Source organism: Cherax quadricarinatus, chromosome 13 (assembly GCF_038502225.1).
Source record: "Cherax quadricarinatus isolate ZL_2023a chromosome 13, ASM3850222v1, whole genome shotgun sequence".
Taxonomy (NCBI): Eukaryota; Metazoa; Arthropoda; class Malacostraca; order Decapoda; family Parastacidae; genus Cherax; species Cherax quadricarinatus.
This window is the reverse complement of record NC_091304.1, coordinates 48,845,793-48,861,320: the sequence shown is the minus strand read 5'-3', so window position 1 is coordinate 48,861,320 and position 15,528 is coordinate 48,845,793. Positions and strand designations below refer to the sequence as shown.

The 15,528-nt window shown below is 42.0% G+C and overlaps 1 protein-coding gene across 1 annotated transcript in view; it reads left to right on the top strand.

Moving 5' to 3' along the window:
* LOC128688578 (G1/S-specific cyclin-D2-like) overlaps positions 1-12,447 on the top strand; it is a 189,722-nt gene extending 177,275 nt beyond the window's left edge. Inside the window, exon 5 of the mRNA XM_053776455.2 lies at positions 9,891-12,447. Within this exon, the coding sequence (XP_053632430.2) occupies positions 9,891-10,004 (114 nt within the window). The 3' untranslated portion in view covers positions 10,005-12,447. The remainder of the gene's footprint in view (positions 1-9,890) is intronic.
* Positions 12,448-15,528: the final 3,081 nt, after the last annotated feature.

The following is a 15,528-nucleotide window of genomic DNA, read 5'->3' as shown; positions in this document are numbered from 1 at the left end:
AAGACCCCTGAAACACTTTTCGTGTAGTCCCGACATATGGGATCTACTCAGGTGGCCGCCCGTGACGGAGCACAGAGCCCAGAGGGACGTCAGGGACAACGTCTTAGCTCTCCCCAACCTTACTAGCTTTCTCCCCGTCTTTGTTATTTTAGCTCTCCGTGAGTCAAGCAACCACATTTCCAAATGCTTGTGCTGGTTGTGAAGTTCCTTCATACTTTCCCTGGCACTTGACAAGCTCCCCTCCCGTTTCCTCACCTCACCTCACCTGTGTTACTGCTCGTCTGCTCTGCGGTCTGCAGCAATACAGTGGTGTGCAAACATACTCACGATAAGATGTGGCGGGTGTTGAGGCTAAGAGGTACAGGAGAGGTGCTCTAGACCCTCCTACTGCTGTTACACCTGTTATTTTTTCTGTTGCTGTTACACCTGTTGCTATTTCTGTTATACCTGTTTCTGCTGCTGTTGTTACAACTGTTGCTGCTGTTATTACACTTGTTTCTGCTGTTGTTACACCTATTATTGTTGCTTCTGTTACATATATTATTGTTGCTACTGCTGTTATACATCTACCTACCTGGAGTCTACCTGGAGGTTATTCCGGGGATCAACGCCCCGCGGCCCGGTCCATAACCAGGCCTCCCGGTGGATCAGGGCCTGATCAACTAGGCTGTTACTGCTGGCCGCACTTAGTCCAACGTACGAACCACAACTCTGCTGATCCGGTAGTGACTTTAGGCATCTGTCCAGCTCCCTCTTGACAACCAGGGGTCTATTGGTATCCACCCTTATGGCTGGTGGGAGACTGCTGAACAGTCTTGGACCTTGGACACTTACTGTGTTTTCTCTTAGTGTACTAATGGCGCCCCTACTGTTCATTGGGGGTATGTTGCATTGCCTGCCAAGTCTTTGGCTTTCGTAGGGAGTGATTTCTGTGTGTAGATTAGGGACCAGTCCCTATAGGATTTTCCAGGTGTAGATTATGATATATCTCTCTGGCCTGTGCTCTAGTGAGTACAAGTCAAGTGCTTCCAAGCATTCCCAGTAGTTAAGGTGTTTGATGGAAATTATATGTGCAGTAAAGGTTCTCTGTATATTTCACCTGCCTTGAATGGAGATGTTAATGTACAGCAGTATTCCACCCTAGAGAGAACAAGTGATTTAAAAAGGATCGTCATTGGCTTGGCATTTCTTGTTTTGAATGTTCTCATTATCCATCCTATCAGTTTTCTCGCAGATGTGATAGTGGCATTGTTGTGATCCTTGAAGGCGAGATCCTCAGACATTACCACTCCCAGGTCCTTCACATTACTTCTTAAGTGTTGCTGCTGTTACACCTGTTATGATTGCCGGAGCTGTTACACCTGTATTATTATTGAAGCTGTTACATACGTTAGTGTTGTCTTGTTTACACCACTTGTGTTTTGCTGCTGCAGCTGTTACACTTGTTAGTAATTCATCCACTGTGATGGATATATGGGCCAGCAAGCCACCAGCAGCAAGAGTTTGGTTGGCCAGTCAAGCCTGGTCTAGGGCCGAGTTTCAGGAGTACAACTCATCAAGTGAAGGTGCTGCATCAGTGCCCTTCTACTCTTGTTGCCTCCCAGTCAGTGTACCAGTGTCCTCACCCACAACATTGTGCACTAAAGTCAGAGAAAGGCCCAGGGAAATTCTGTCTGGTTGACCAGGCAAGCAACAGGCGAGCCTGGCTCATGGCCAGGCTCTGGGAGTAGAAAGACTCTAGGAACTCATCATCAAAGGTATGGGTCATGCACCGTTGTTAATGTGTATCATATCAAGGGTGATGGACTGATTACATCGTCTTTACTGCTTCTGCTGCCTCCTCTGTGTTGGACCGAAGAAGCCTGCCGTGTAGGCGAAACGTTTCATAATACTTATCAACTTGTTGGTACTCTATATCATTATTTACTCCTTCCGTGTCGAGGTATCTTCCTAGGATGGAGCCTCATCTGCTGTGTTGCGTGGGGGTTTGAAACATGGATTGGGTAATAAACACTCATGTCGGATTGTGAAGGCTTACTCAGCCCTGTAACAACTTCAGACAGTATTACCAAGGCTGGCTCCTCCTCAGGAAAATTAATGAATAGAAAAAGAAATAATTCACAAAGATAAACACTTTATTATTTATTAATGCAAAGATAAAACATTGAAATATGAAGGTGTATCCTACTTGAAAGAAAAATGAAAAATGAAATGAAAAATTGCCATTTGAATTCAACGCTAATATGTACAAGTAAACTGTGGTGTATGGTTGATGTTGACACCGTCTTGTAGAAATTGTAGCCGTTGATGATGGGGGGGAGGGGGTCACAGGTGTTGATGACAACCCAACGACTAGTTCTTCACAGAGTCTATAACCTTGAATAGTCAGTCCAAATGACAGGAATGCAGGTTCTTTACCACTGCAAAGATGAGGGGTAGTATCCTGTGCTCAACTACAATTAATCAGGTAGGTAGATTAAACAGTGATGTCTCAGGACCTGATTCAGTCCATCTCCTTCAACACTTCTCATTGGTTGGCAGGTGACCCGATCTGTCATTCCGAGCTGGAAAGAGAGACAGGTTACCCACTGCTTAAGAAATCACTCTCCATGATAAGTGCAAGATACTTAAAAAAGGTGATGATTATTGAAAAGTCTTATGTGGAGCTTAAAACTGAAAGGACTAAGTTTATTATTGGTCAAAAGTGAAGCTTTCAACCAATATCCACTAGAATAGGAGCAGAGGCTTTTACTTACAGTTGTGCTGGGAGCTGTGAGTCGAGTGATTACTGTTTGGCCGGAGCCCCACACGTCACCTTTCGGGGTGGAGAAAAAGGGGGAGGAGGGGATAGCGGGAGCGAGACTGACCGTACCTTAACAAGCAGCCGGCAATCAAACTATCGTTACCATATACTCGCTCACTACTCCTATCTGTTGAACTTTTCCCTCACACGGATGCTCTAGTATGCATATTAGATGAAATATATGGGGACACCAGGCCTGACCTGCCACCTCTCTTACGTCTCGATTTGAACTGCCCTGCCGAGTGCCTGGAGGGCATTCAAATTATACTAGGTCAGCAGTAACAGTCAGTGATATAACAGTCAGTGGTTCACACAGGAGGCAGTGAATCAGTAATGGTTGGTATGAGTCATTACTACTGACACTACTGGTAACTGATACTACTGATAGCTCGGCGATGCTAACGTATGGCATCCTGACATACAGCTAATACAAACTAGAGGTGACAAGTGTACAGCTCTGGGCTGATTCTATACAATGTCAAAGTACACAACAGTTGAACATTATAACATAAGGAGACTATTGAGATGGATCTAATGGAATGGAACTTAATGTAAGGCATTACAAGGTATGACATATCACAATTCATAGAAGTAATAGATTAAACGGTGGGATTATACAGTAAAAGTGATAAAAAATTGATTGATCTATCTGTGTTCATGTGATCTACAGATTCTGAGGAAGGATATGCACAAAGAAAGAAGTGTTTAACAGAAAAGGCAGACTTTGTGCACTCAAATCTAGACTGTTAAATCTCAGAATTCAGAGAGAACGTGAACACACAAAAAATCTTGAATATTAAGTTGATATTGTAGCAGACAATAAAAATACATTTTAAACTATATTATTCATCTATACAGGTTATTTACATTTAACCCCAACTCTGCTAGGGTGAGATTTACGTATGCAGAATGGTTATCATCTCTGGGAGGATCAAACTCTGTTGCACTGGCTAACTCATGCCATGGTTGAGGCTGATCTGAATTGGTATTTACAAATGATACCTGAGGATTTCTCAATACTTGTTGTGTATGTAGGGAATAACGACATTCAGGCTGATCGTCTGAATATTAGAGGTAGAGGGTACAGAGTCAGAAGGATTGTCAGAGTCTGTCGCATGAGTCTGGGAAGGAACATCATCGCATACTAACTTCATATGATCTAAATGCGATTCTTTATACTGACCAGTACTAATTTCTCTAACCTTATACTTATTTTCATTGATATGTTCAACTACTCGATGAGGACCAACAAACTTTAGACTGAGCTTAGGCACTGCAAATGTTTTGTTAAAGTTAGTCAGCATAACTCTCGAACCTAAATGACTCTTACAGGAACCAGGAGAGGCAGGAGGAGCTTAAAGCTATTAGTGAAATTGAAAGAAATTCAAAATATTTCTTTTCATATGCCAAAAACAAGGCAAATACCACATCTAGTATCGGGCCCTTACTCAGACAGGATGGGACTTACACAGATGACAACAAGGAAATGAGTGAAATATTGAAATCCCAGTACGACTCTGTGTTTAGTGAACCACTAATCGGTCTGAGGATCGACGACCCAAATGATTTCTTCATGAATGAGCCTCAAAACTCCATAAATGTATGCCCGATTTCCGACATTACCCTAACTCCGATAGATTTCGAAAAAGCCATTGACAACATGCCTATGCACTCAGCCCCGGGCCCAGACTCGTGGAACTCTGTTTTCATTAAGAACTGCAAGAAACCCCTCTCACGTGCCCTAAGTACACTATGGAGGAGGAGCTTGGACATGGGTGAAATTCCACAGTCACTTAAAACAACGGATATAGCCCCACTCCATAAAGGTGGCAGCAAAGCATTAGCTAAGAACTATAGACCAATAGCTCTGACGTCCCACATCATAAAAATCTTTGAAAGAGTGCTAAGAAGCAGGATTGCAAATCACCTGGATTCCCAAAATCTGCACAATCCAGGGCAACATGGGTTCAGGGCAGGTCGCTCCTGCCTCTCACAACTACTGGATCACTATGACATGGCCTTGAATGCACTGGAAGAAAATCAGAATGCAGATGTAATATACACAGACTTTGCAAAAGCATTTGACAAATGCGATCATGGCGTAATAGCCCATAAAATACGTGCTAAAGGAATAACTGGGAAAGTGGGGAGATGGATCTTCAACTTCCTAACAAATCGAACACAAAGAGTAGTGGTCAACAGAGTTAAATCGGAGGCTGCCATAGTGAAGAGCTCTGTTCCACAAGGCACAGTACTCGCCCCCATCTTATTCCTTATCCTCATATCAGACATAAACAGAGATATACACCACAGCACCATATCATCCTTTGCGGATGATACTAGGATCTGCATGAGGCTGTCATCTGCTGAGGACGCGGTTAACCTCCAAGAAGATATAAACAAAGTTTTCCAGTAGGCAACGGTAAACAATATGATGTTCAATGAGGACAAATTCCAACTACTCCGTTATGGAAAACTGGAGGAGATAATAACTAGAACAGAGTATACTACTGACTCCGGCCATACAATAGAGCGGAAAAATAATGTAAGGGACCTGGGAGTAGTAATGTCTGAGGATCTCACTTTCAAGGATCACAACAGTGCCACGATCGCACGTGCAAAGAAAATGATAGGATGGATAATGAGAACTTTCAAAACGAGAGATGCCAAGCCCATGATGATCCTTTTCAAACCACTTGTTTTCTCTAGGCTGGAATACTGCTGTACATTAACATCTCCATTCAAAGCAGGTGAAATCGCAGATCTAGAGAGTGTACAGAGATCCTTTACTGCACGTATAAGTTCTGTCAAGCACCTTAACTACTGGGAACGCTTGGAAGCACTTGACTTGTACTCGTTGGAACGCAGGAGGGAGAGATATATCATAATCTACACTTGGAAAATCTTGGAAGGAATGGTCCCAAATCTGCACACAGAAATCACTCCCTACGAAAGTAAAAGACTGGGCAGGCGATGCAAAATGCCCCCAATAAAAAGTAGGGGCGCCATTGGTACACTAAGGGAAAACACCATAAGTGTCCGGGGCCCAAAACTGTTCAACAGCCTCCCATCAAGCATTAGGGGAATTGCCAATAAACCCCTGGCTGCCTTCAAGAGAGAGCTGGACAAATACCTAAAGTCAGTGCCGGATCAGCCGGGCTGTGGCTCGTACGTTGGACTGCGTGCGGCCAGCAGTAACAGCCTAGTTGATCAGGCCCTGATCCATCGGGAGGCCTGGTCATGGACCGGGCCGCGGGGGCGTTGATCCCCGGAATAACCTCCAGGTAACCTAATGTAATTTTTGTCGGCTTTGCTCGAGTATTAGTAACTTGTAAATTCTGCTGTTGATTTATGAAGTGTTTCACGGTTTCTTCTAAAAACACTTTGAGCTATGCTGGTACGAGTTGCTATGCAATCATCAGGGTTGTAATTTGGTTTCGGGTTAGAATAAAACAACTCATAAGACATACGTTTATCTACACCATACAACGCAAAATGTGGAGTGTCACCTGTAGAAACATTGTAAGCAGAATTTATGGCACACTGAACAACAGGTATAACTTCATCCCAGGTTTCACTATTGGGATTGATAGTAGCTCTCAAGACATCAAGTACTTTCTTATTGGTTCGTTCCGCTAACCCATTACTGGCAGGATTGTGAGGAACAATGGTAGATTTAGAGATCTTGTACAAAATACGTACACAAATTTTCAAGAATCTCATTACAGAATTCACCTCCATTATCGGTTACTAGGGACTTAGGAGTTGTATGCCTGCAGATGATGTGTTCTTTAAACGCTTTAGCTACTGTCTCGGCAGTCTTATCTCCGATAGGAACTAACTCTCAATATCTGGTGAAATGATCTACCATAACACACACATGTTTGTTGCCCTGGAGGGAACATTGGAAATTAGTTAACAGATCTAGCGCAACTCTACTCCTTCCGTGTCAAGGTATCTTCCTAGGATGGAGCCTCATCCGCCGGAAACAAAAGGCAATTTCCCCAACTCGCCCGCCTTCCTTCATGTGACCATCCCTGCGGGAGGTGTGGGACGGGCTGGGCTGGACGTGTTGTCCTGCTAAAAGTCTTAACAGGTCAGGCCATGTTAAGGGATAAGGGCGAGGAGGAGGGACAGGTTCTACGACTTCATCCAACCACATTGTTTACTGTTGTAGACCTAAATCTGCGAAGAATTTTAAGTTTCAACTTTTTAGCAGGCGAATCTCGGGTTTTCTTTATATTCCAATGACTTTTCTTGTATTTCTACTTCTACTTTTGTCCCGGCTCTGTTACTAATTTTTTTTTTTTTTGTAGGCTGAGGAGCGGCGGAGCTGTGATATTTACTTGAGTGATAGCGATCGTACACGAGACCCGGTCTCTCTCTTGATCAATAGTCATGGGGGAACCTGTTCTTATAGTGTTGACATACACTAGTAACTTCCTGTTAAAGACAAAAGCATGGTAACGTCATGTCCAGACGAAGTGGTGAACATTGGTCTCGTCTCACCAAGGGCACTGCCAGTCCAGACACTGACGTCGTCTCCTCAAAAGTCTGCCGTTTTTTCTTGGCCTGAGAGTATTGTGACGTGGTTGTCAGTGGCCCGCTGCCACTTGTTGGAGTTGAGCTTGTTTACAAACCTTAACCTAATAAAATAAATCAAGTGATCCGGGTCTTTGACGTGTAGAGAAAGTAGTCCGAAACTTGAAGCCTACTCTTGAGTTTAGGCCTACAGTAAAACAACTTTATACCGCATGTGAGACTTGAACACAGTTGCAGTGTGTAGCCGTTGAGCAGCAAATATTGTCAACGTAAGTACAAAATACTATCAGGATAAATTTCGTGGTCAGCAGTATGTAACCCTGTAAGTGGAGATGCTTTCTGGGGTCTGACGACACGGATCAGTGCTTTTGGAAGTTATATATATGTTGCATTTTGTGATGACCTGTATACGACCCTGGCTCTTGACCAACCACCCCTCACCTCCCAGCCCGCAACTCCACTTGGCAAGCCTATTTGATCACTATTGGCTTTTATCAAATGAAACCGCAGAACTCATTAAGTTATTTTCACTGTTGACACTACCAAACTTCGTCTTATTTTCCCAGGAGCTGCATGACTTCTGAAGGTTTATCCCTTCCCTAAATATAATAATAATAATAATAATAATAATAATAATAATAATAATTAATAATAATCACATTGGGATTCAAATTTTTGATAATGGATAAGAACGAGTGTAAGAGGGCACATCAAGTGTCCCGCTTCCCTTTCTTCTAGCTGTGATGGCCCACATGTAAGGGAACATTAGTTGTATAGCCCTTGTGGTTTAGCGCTTCGTTTTTATTATAATAATAATAAAGAGAACATTAGGTGCTGAGCAAGGACACCTCCACAACCATGTATCCTTCCCTCCAATCCTCCTTCCTTCCCCTCATCCATCCTTCCTTTCCTCCAACCATCCTTCCTTCCTTCCCCACAACCAGGCTAACACTCGGCACGTCTTCCTCTAAATTGTTATAAACGAGGTCTGCCCAGATTATTTGCGGCATCCTCCGTCCTCCTAAGGTGTTTCCGGCGTGCTTCGTTATACCAGATTTTCGGCTCAGGTCTGCGAGAGGCGGTGATGCTTTGACGTGTCTCTGGTAAACCCTGGGATGCCTACCCGACCATGTTGTCTAGCTTCGACCCCTCCTGGGAGGTTCCTAGACACCATTGAGCGGCTCTTGGTCTAAATAATTGAACCTTTCTGTTTTTTGGATCGAACCTGATTGCCTTTCATTTCCCTAGGCGCTGTATGACTCCCACGGGCTTACCGCTCCCTAATTATGTCTTAATGATAAATTTTTAACTTGAAAATTACTCCGCTTCTGTTTTTCTCAAAGATATATCGTCGGCCGAAGGAAGGAACCATCACGACTCACGAAATCGTAATAACACGATTGCTAACAAATCACGAAACGGGTGGGTCTTGAACCCATGGCGAGTGAATCTTACACGCACTGGCCAGTGATCTGAAGGACGGTGGTGGGTGCTGTTTACTTAGTTATTGGTCAGGCCAGCAACCAGGAGGCCTGGTTATGCATCGGGCCGCGGGGGCGGTGACCCCTGGAAGCTTCTACAGGTTAACCACAGGTAACCAGGTAGTCTTGAGGCTTGTGCCAAGGGATAAGAAAGAGGGGGTTTCGACCCTCGATAGTCGATACACGGCGACAGGCTTACTAACCCTTTCGAGGAAGGACCCACCTAAACCACACAAAAATATTTTTAATATTTTAATAAATCTGAATGAATCAAACGTTAATCCATTGTTATGGGTTTCGCCGTGGTTGCGTATGTCTTCAAAAATTGTACAATTTAATCATGTCCAGTTTATCTTGTGGAATTTTTGACGATTAGGAGCAAGTTGGGGGGGGGAGCATATTGTGGCTAGCGACTGGCTCTGTGGTGTGGGAAACGTTAAGTGCTTCCCAGTTTATATCCTGCCATCCAGTTCATGTACCCTGCCACCCAATTCATGTGCCCTGCTACCGAACTCCTGTATTCTGCCACCCGGGTTATGTACCCTACCACCCAGTTCCTGTATCCTTGCCTCCCAGTTTCTGTACCATGCTACCCTGTTCCTATACCCTGCCACCCAGCTCCTGTACCCTGCCACCGGGTCATGTAACCTGCCACACAGTTCCTGTACCCTGCCACCCAGTCTTCTATCTAAAATTGTGAAATAAAAAACACTGTACATAAATCCAAATATTTTAATTTTTATATTTATAATTAAAGTTACAACATTCATTGAGGAATAATTCTGAGGTTGATTACTGTTTGACGTTTCGCAACAACTCAACGAAATTATTCGATGTTATTCTTAGTGTATTTTTCAGTTATTTGGTATATTAGATATATTTAGTATATTCTTCACTTCAGAATTACTATACATACAAAACGTTCAGTAATCTGCAGGCCTCCGGGTTAAAGCTATATTTCGCCAGTACTCCAGTCATAAGTACCTAAATTCTTAAAATAAGGATTAAAGTAAATCCGCGGTAACATTGCACGGCGATTTCTTATACTGAGTTTTCTCTTGCAGGACTGTCTAAAAGAGTGCCACCGTCAGATCGAAATCTGGACGCAGAACAACGGGGAGAGTCCTTCTACATCTACGTCTACCACCCCGACAGACATGCGGGAAGTTATGTTCTGACAGAAGTACCGACCCGCCAACCTCCCTGTTAACCCTCGCCGCCTCCCTGCACCCCACGTTGGGGGCAGTGACTCCCTACTGGGGTCTCCTGGGGTCAGCCCCAACACTGCCACATCCTGCAGTCGGTGACTAGGGGTTTGTGAAGCCCTCCTGGTTCCGACACCACCGGCATGGTTGTTGCTGCCCTGCCGGTGTTGGCGTGGGGTCTGCCGTCCCCACATCCCTCAATGGACGGCTGTCCCCACCGCGCCTACCGTGTGCACAAGCTAGTCGGGTCGCTAATTTATATCGGATATAAATTGACATTAGCTACTGCTATTGCTACTGCTGTTACGGGCATATATTTGCCCAATATGAGCGCTCCTTTCCCACTGTACGTCCCGCGGACACTTGCCACCCACTACTGTCACCACACAGCTTATTTTTTCCTTATGCTGCATTTTCTCCTTTGTAGGGTTTGATTGGTCTGTATTAAATTACTGAGGCTCATCAGTAGTTTAAACTTCCCTTTCACATACCTCGGACATTGACTGAAACATCCAGTAGCATCTTGCAACTGTTTTGTCCTTTTTGGAGCCCGACAGTAAAAGGAATTTCCATAGTGTCAGGTGTATTTAGTGATGCCTGTCTCCTAGAGTAAGCATTCACTCTTGGCACCTCCTGCATGGGCTGGTACATATGATGATGTTCGCGGGCTTCCTGTAGATGGGACCAAGAAGCCTTCTGCTGTGGGACATTTTCCATGAGCTGGAGTATCTCTTCGGAGATGGATGTTTGCATCGGCAGACGATCCAGCAGTTACCTGCCGGACCATGGAAACGGAAGCTATAACACAACTTGTATAGCCTCTTGCGCCCTATGCAGGATAGGCACCAAAACTGTGATTCATTTTCTACTAATACGAACATTATAAAATGCAAAAAATATGTACATGAACTGTAAGACTACTTTCTAAGATAAATTTGGATGTGATATAACATTAGAGTCGACACTTACGATTAAGGTCAGATGACAAGAGTAGGGTAAGCGTGAGAGATCCAAGAGCACAATGATTGGGCATTATTTGGTCCATTTATTGAACCATGCATGAAACATAATAGTGTTATGGTCATTATTTTGTTTCGTTAAACGTTGGCCCCTTTTGCTACCATGTGTAAGACATTACATTTCTTTCATTTGGTAAAATAAAGGTTCTGTAATCAAGCAGGGACAAAGGTTTACAAGTGGTCAATAAGACTGTCATTGTGTTCCATTTAGTGTGCCCATGTTAGAAATTGCCTGTGTGTGTTCTTAATCAGTGTCAAACTGTTAACATGAACATTTATGCTTAAAGTGCATTTCTTTACCAAGCTTTCTGATAAATATTATACCTTCTAATGTTGTCCAAGCCTAGATGTTTTATTACTCGCATCACTTTTCAACTTCATTATCAAGAAAATTTTAATCTTTTTTTTTTTCACTCCCTCACATACGACATATGCTATTATATACATTTTCTCACATCAGTAAACACAACGTTGCCCAGGTATTCCCATACCTTATCTTCCTTTCATAACACAGGATTTTTTCTTTTTTTTTTTTTCCTCCATTACTAGATCAAGGATGTTTATTTGTTATTTCTGCATCTTAGCTTTACTATTTATTTTTATCTCCAATTTTAGTTTTTTTTTAACCTGTTGTTTCTATTTTTTATTTTCACTAGTCCTCCTTAATTATTTAAACAAATCTAGTGCGTCTTAAAGTATTCTGTATTCTGATCAAACCTGCACCGCAAGTTTTTTATGTAGGCAAGATGTGCTTAGCTCCCTTTTTTTTTTTATTTATAATGACTTATTTAAACTTATTTAATGCATGTTTGCTTTTCGTCTTGGGATTATTATGAAAAATTTTAAACTGGCTTAATAATGCTTGTAAGATGTGTTTCCACAGCAGTAGAACATGACTCGGTTAATCTTTATCTCTTATTTGTTTTTTATTCATGAGTAAACATTCTGTGCTTTGGGTATGATATTCCTGCAAATAACAGAGGCAGAGAACAAGAGCTTGTTTTGAGTAAAGCTTTGAAATAGTGTCTGTGTGTATGTATACACACACACACACACGTTATATATATCAATACAATCACAGACAGGCAGATCTTAGCAATGCAAGACAAACCATGGAAGGCTGGAAATCTTCAGCTCAAGATCTTTCACACATTTCCATGCATCACCAGGAGCTATGCAGTGTTCTAAGAGCAGTAACAGGTAGTTTGAGAGAACGTTTTCTCAGAGGAAAGGTAGCATATTGATGCCAGGCTATTCCACCTCAGAAAAGTGGAATAGGCTGGCATGAACACACTACCTTTCCTCAGAAATTTTTTTCCCTCAGCTCACCTGTTGCTGCTCTTGCAACCTGCATAGCTCCTGATCATGCACGAAAATGTGTAATATATATATATATATATATATATATATATATATATATATATATATATATATATATATATATATATATATATATATATATATATATATATATATATTTATTTATTTGCATACTTACTGAGGTTTTAATACTTGGTACTGCATCCTTTATGCTTAATCATGTTCCTCAGCCATGTAGGAAGAGTCTCACACAAATTCTTGAGGGTTTGGGATGGTTTATTATTTGAGGCTTCATGTAGAACAGCATCCAGCCACGGGATGGAACTGATATCCTTGCCCAGTAAACTTCATTTCACTGTTAACCAGAGGTTCTCGATAGGGTTTAGGTCTGGGGAATTCTCTGGCCAGTCATTAAAGAACCTCACTTCACAGTCCTTAAGCCACTGAACTACAGATTTCGCGGAATGACAGTGCACCGTCCTGCATGAAAACCGTAGCCCTACACTTGTCAAGTGCCTCAGGTAGATTGTCGCACAATAACTCCAGGTAATTATACTGGTTTTTGGGAAGCACAATGAGTTTACCAACAATCTGAGCACTGAAACACCTCCAACCCATGAGCGAGTCTGGGTGTTTGGTGGTCCCACAGGTGTAGCGTGGGCCTAGTGTGTCACTATCTCTGGGCCGGTACACATGTTCACCATGGTTACAGGTGACGGTGAAGGTTGCTTCATCACTCCAAAGTACTTCAGACCACTGTTGAGGATTCCAGTGAAGATATTTCTTTGCATAATCCAGGCTACATTTCTTCTGTGGCTTGGAGAGGATCAGTTTCTTAACCTGGCGGTGACTACTGAAACCCAGTTCTGACACACGTCTGCTAACAGTTCTTACAGACACCTCAGAGAGAAGATGTGGGTTCTTTTTTTTCAGTTCTCTAGCAGTTACCTTAGGTGTACTCTAACTGCTTCTTTAACACAGTTAAGGTACGAACAGATGTCTTCTTCGAGGGGCCAAGCTGAGGTTTGGCAGACGGTATCTCGACACCGCCACCAGCCTTGAAACGCTGCACCCAGTTCCTCACTGAATAATGCTCACACACATCAACATTCTCACTATTTCTTTCGTCTGGTGCCCAGCTTTGTGAAGCCCTATGATTTGAGCTATAGTTTCAGGTGTTAAAGACTTCCATTTACCCATAATCAAACATGTATAGCCCCAAAACCAAAGGGAACACCGGACAAAAGATGGGGTGGATGAGAAAAAAAAAGTGCAACACTTCCTCTCACCATGGCAGCCACGTGAGCACTGAGGAGGCACTGTGGAGTGTGGCAGCAGGCCGTGACGTCATGCTAATGGCTGCTACCCGGCATAATGCACTGACAAAAAAAGACACCCTTGTATGGTAGGCCTTTGATTTTCGTCACGGCACTATGCAGGGGCACTCGCCTGGCATAATGATATATATATATATATATATATATATATATATATATATATATATATATATATATATATATATATATATATATATATATATATATATATATATATATATATATATATATATATATATATATATATATATATATATATATATATATATATATATATATATATATATATATTATAGGTAGTAGGTTGGTAGACAGCAACCACCCAGGGGGGTACTACCGTCCTGCCAATTGAGTGTAAAATGAAAGCCTGTAATTGTTTTACATGATGGTAGGATTGCTGGTGTCTTTTGTCTGTCTCATAAATATGCAAGATTACAGGTACGTCTTGCTACTTCTACTTAGGTCACGCTACACATACATGTACAAGCACATATATACACACCCCTCTGGGTTTTCTTCTATTTTCTTTCTAGTTCTTATTCTTGTTTATTTCCTCTTATCTCCATGGGGAAGTGGAACAGAATTCTTCCTCCGTAAGCCATGCGTGTTAGTAAGAGGCGACTAAAATGCCGGGAGCAAGGGGCTAGTAACCTCTTCTCCTGTATATATTACTAAATGTAAAAGGAGAAACTTTCGTTTTTCCTTTTGGGCCACCCTGCCTCGGTGGGATACGGCCGGTGTGTTGAAAGAAAGAAAGATATATCTTTTCTTTCAACACACCGGCCGGATCCCACCAAGGCGGGGTGGCCCAAAAGGAAAAACGAAAGTTTCTCCTTTTACATTTAGCAATATATACAGGAGAAGGGGTTACTAGCCCCTTGCTCCTGGCATTTTAGTCGCCTCTTACAACACGCATAGCTTACGGAGGAAGAATTCTGTTCCACTTCCCCATGGAGGTAAGAGGAAATAAACAAGAACAAGAACAAGAACTAGAAAGAAAATAGAAGAAAACCCAGAGGGGTGCATGTATATATGCTTGTACATGTATGTGTAGTGTGACCTAAGTGTAAGTAGAAGTAGCAAGACGTACCTGAAATCTTGCATTGTGTATGAGTCAGAATAAAAAGACACCAGCAATCCTACCATCATGTAAAAGAATTACAGGCTTTCGTTTTACATTCACTTGGCAGGACGGTAGTACCTCCCTGGGCAGTTGCTGTCTACCAACCTACTACCTAGATATGTATATATATATATATATGGAACAGAATTCTTCCTCCGTAAGCCATAAGTGTTGTGGGAGGCGACTAAAATGCAGGGAGCAAGGGGCTAGTAACCTCTTCTGTATATGTTACTAAATGTAAAGGGAGAAACTTTCGTTTTTTCTTTTGGGCCACCCTGCCTCAGTGGGATGCGGCCGGTGTGTTAAAAGAAAGAATATGTATATATATATATATATATATATATATATATATATATATATATATATATATATATATATATATATATATGTATGTATAAATAATGTCGTGCCGAATAGGCAGAACTTGCGATCTTGGCTTAAATAGCAACGTTCATCTTGCCATATAGGACAAGTGAAAATTTGTGTATGCGATAATTTTGCCAAAATCATTCTGAACCTAACGAAAAAAATATATTTCACTGTGTTTGTTTAGTATTAAATTATTGTAAACAAATCTAAAATGCATTTAGTTGGGTTAGGCTAAAATAAATTGCTCTTGTTATAATAAGGTTAGGTAAGTTTTCTAAGATTCTCTTGGTGCAAAATTATAAATTTTTACATCAACATTAATGAAAAAA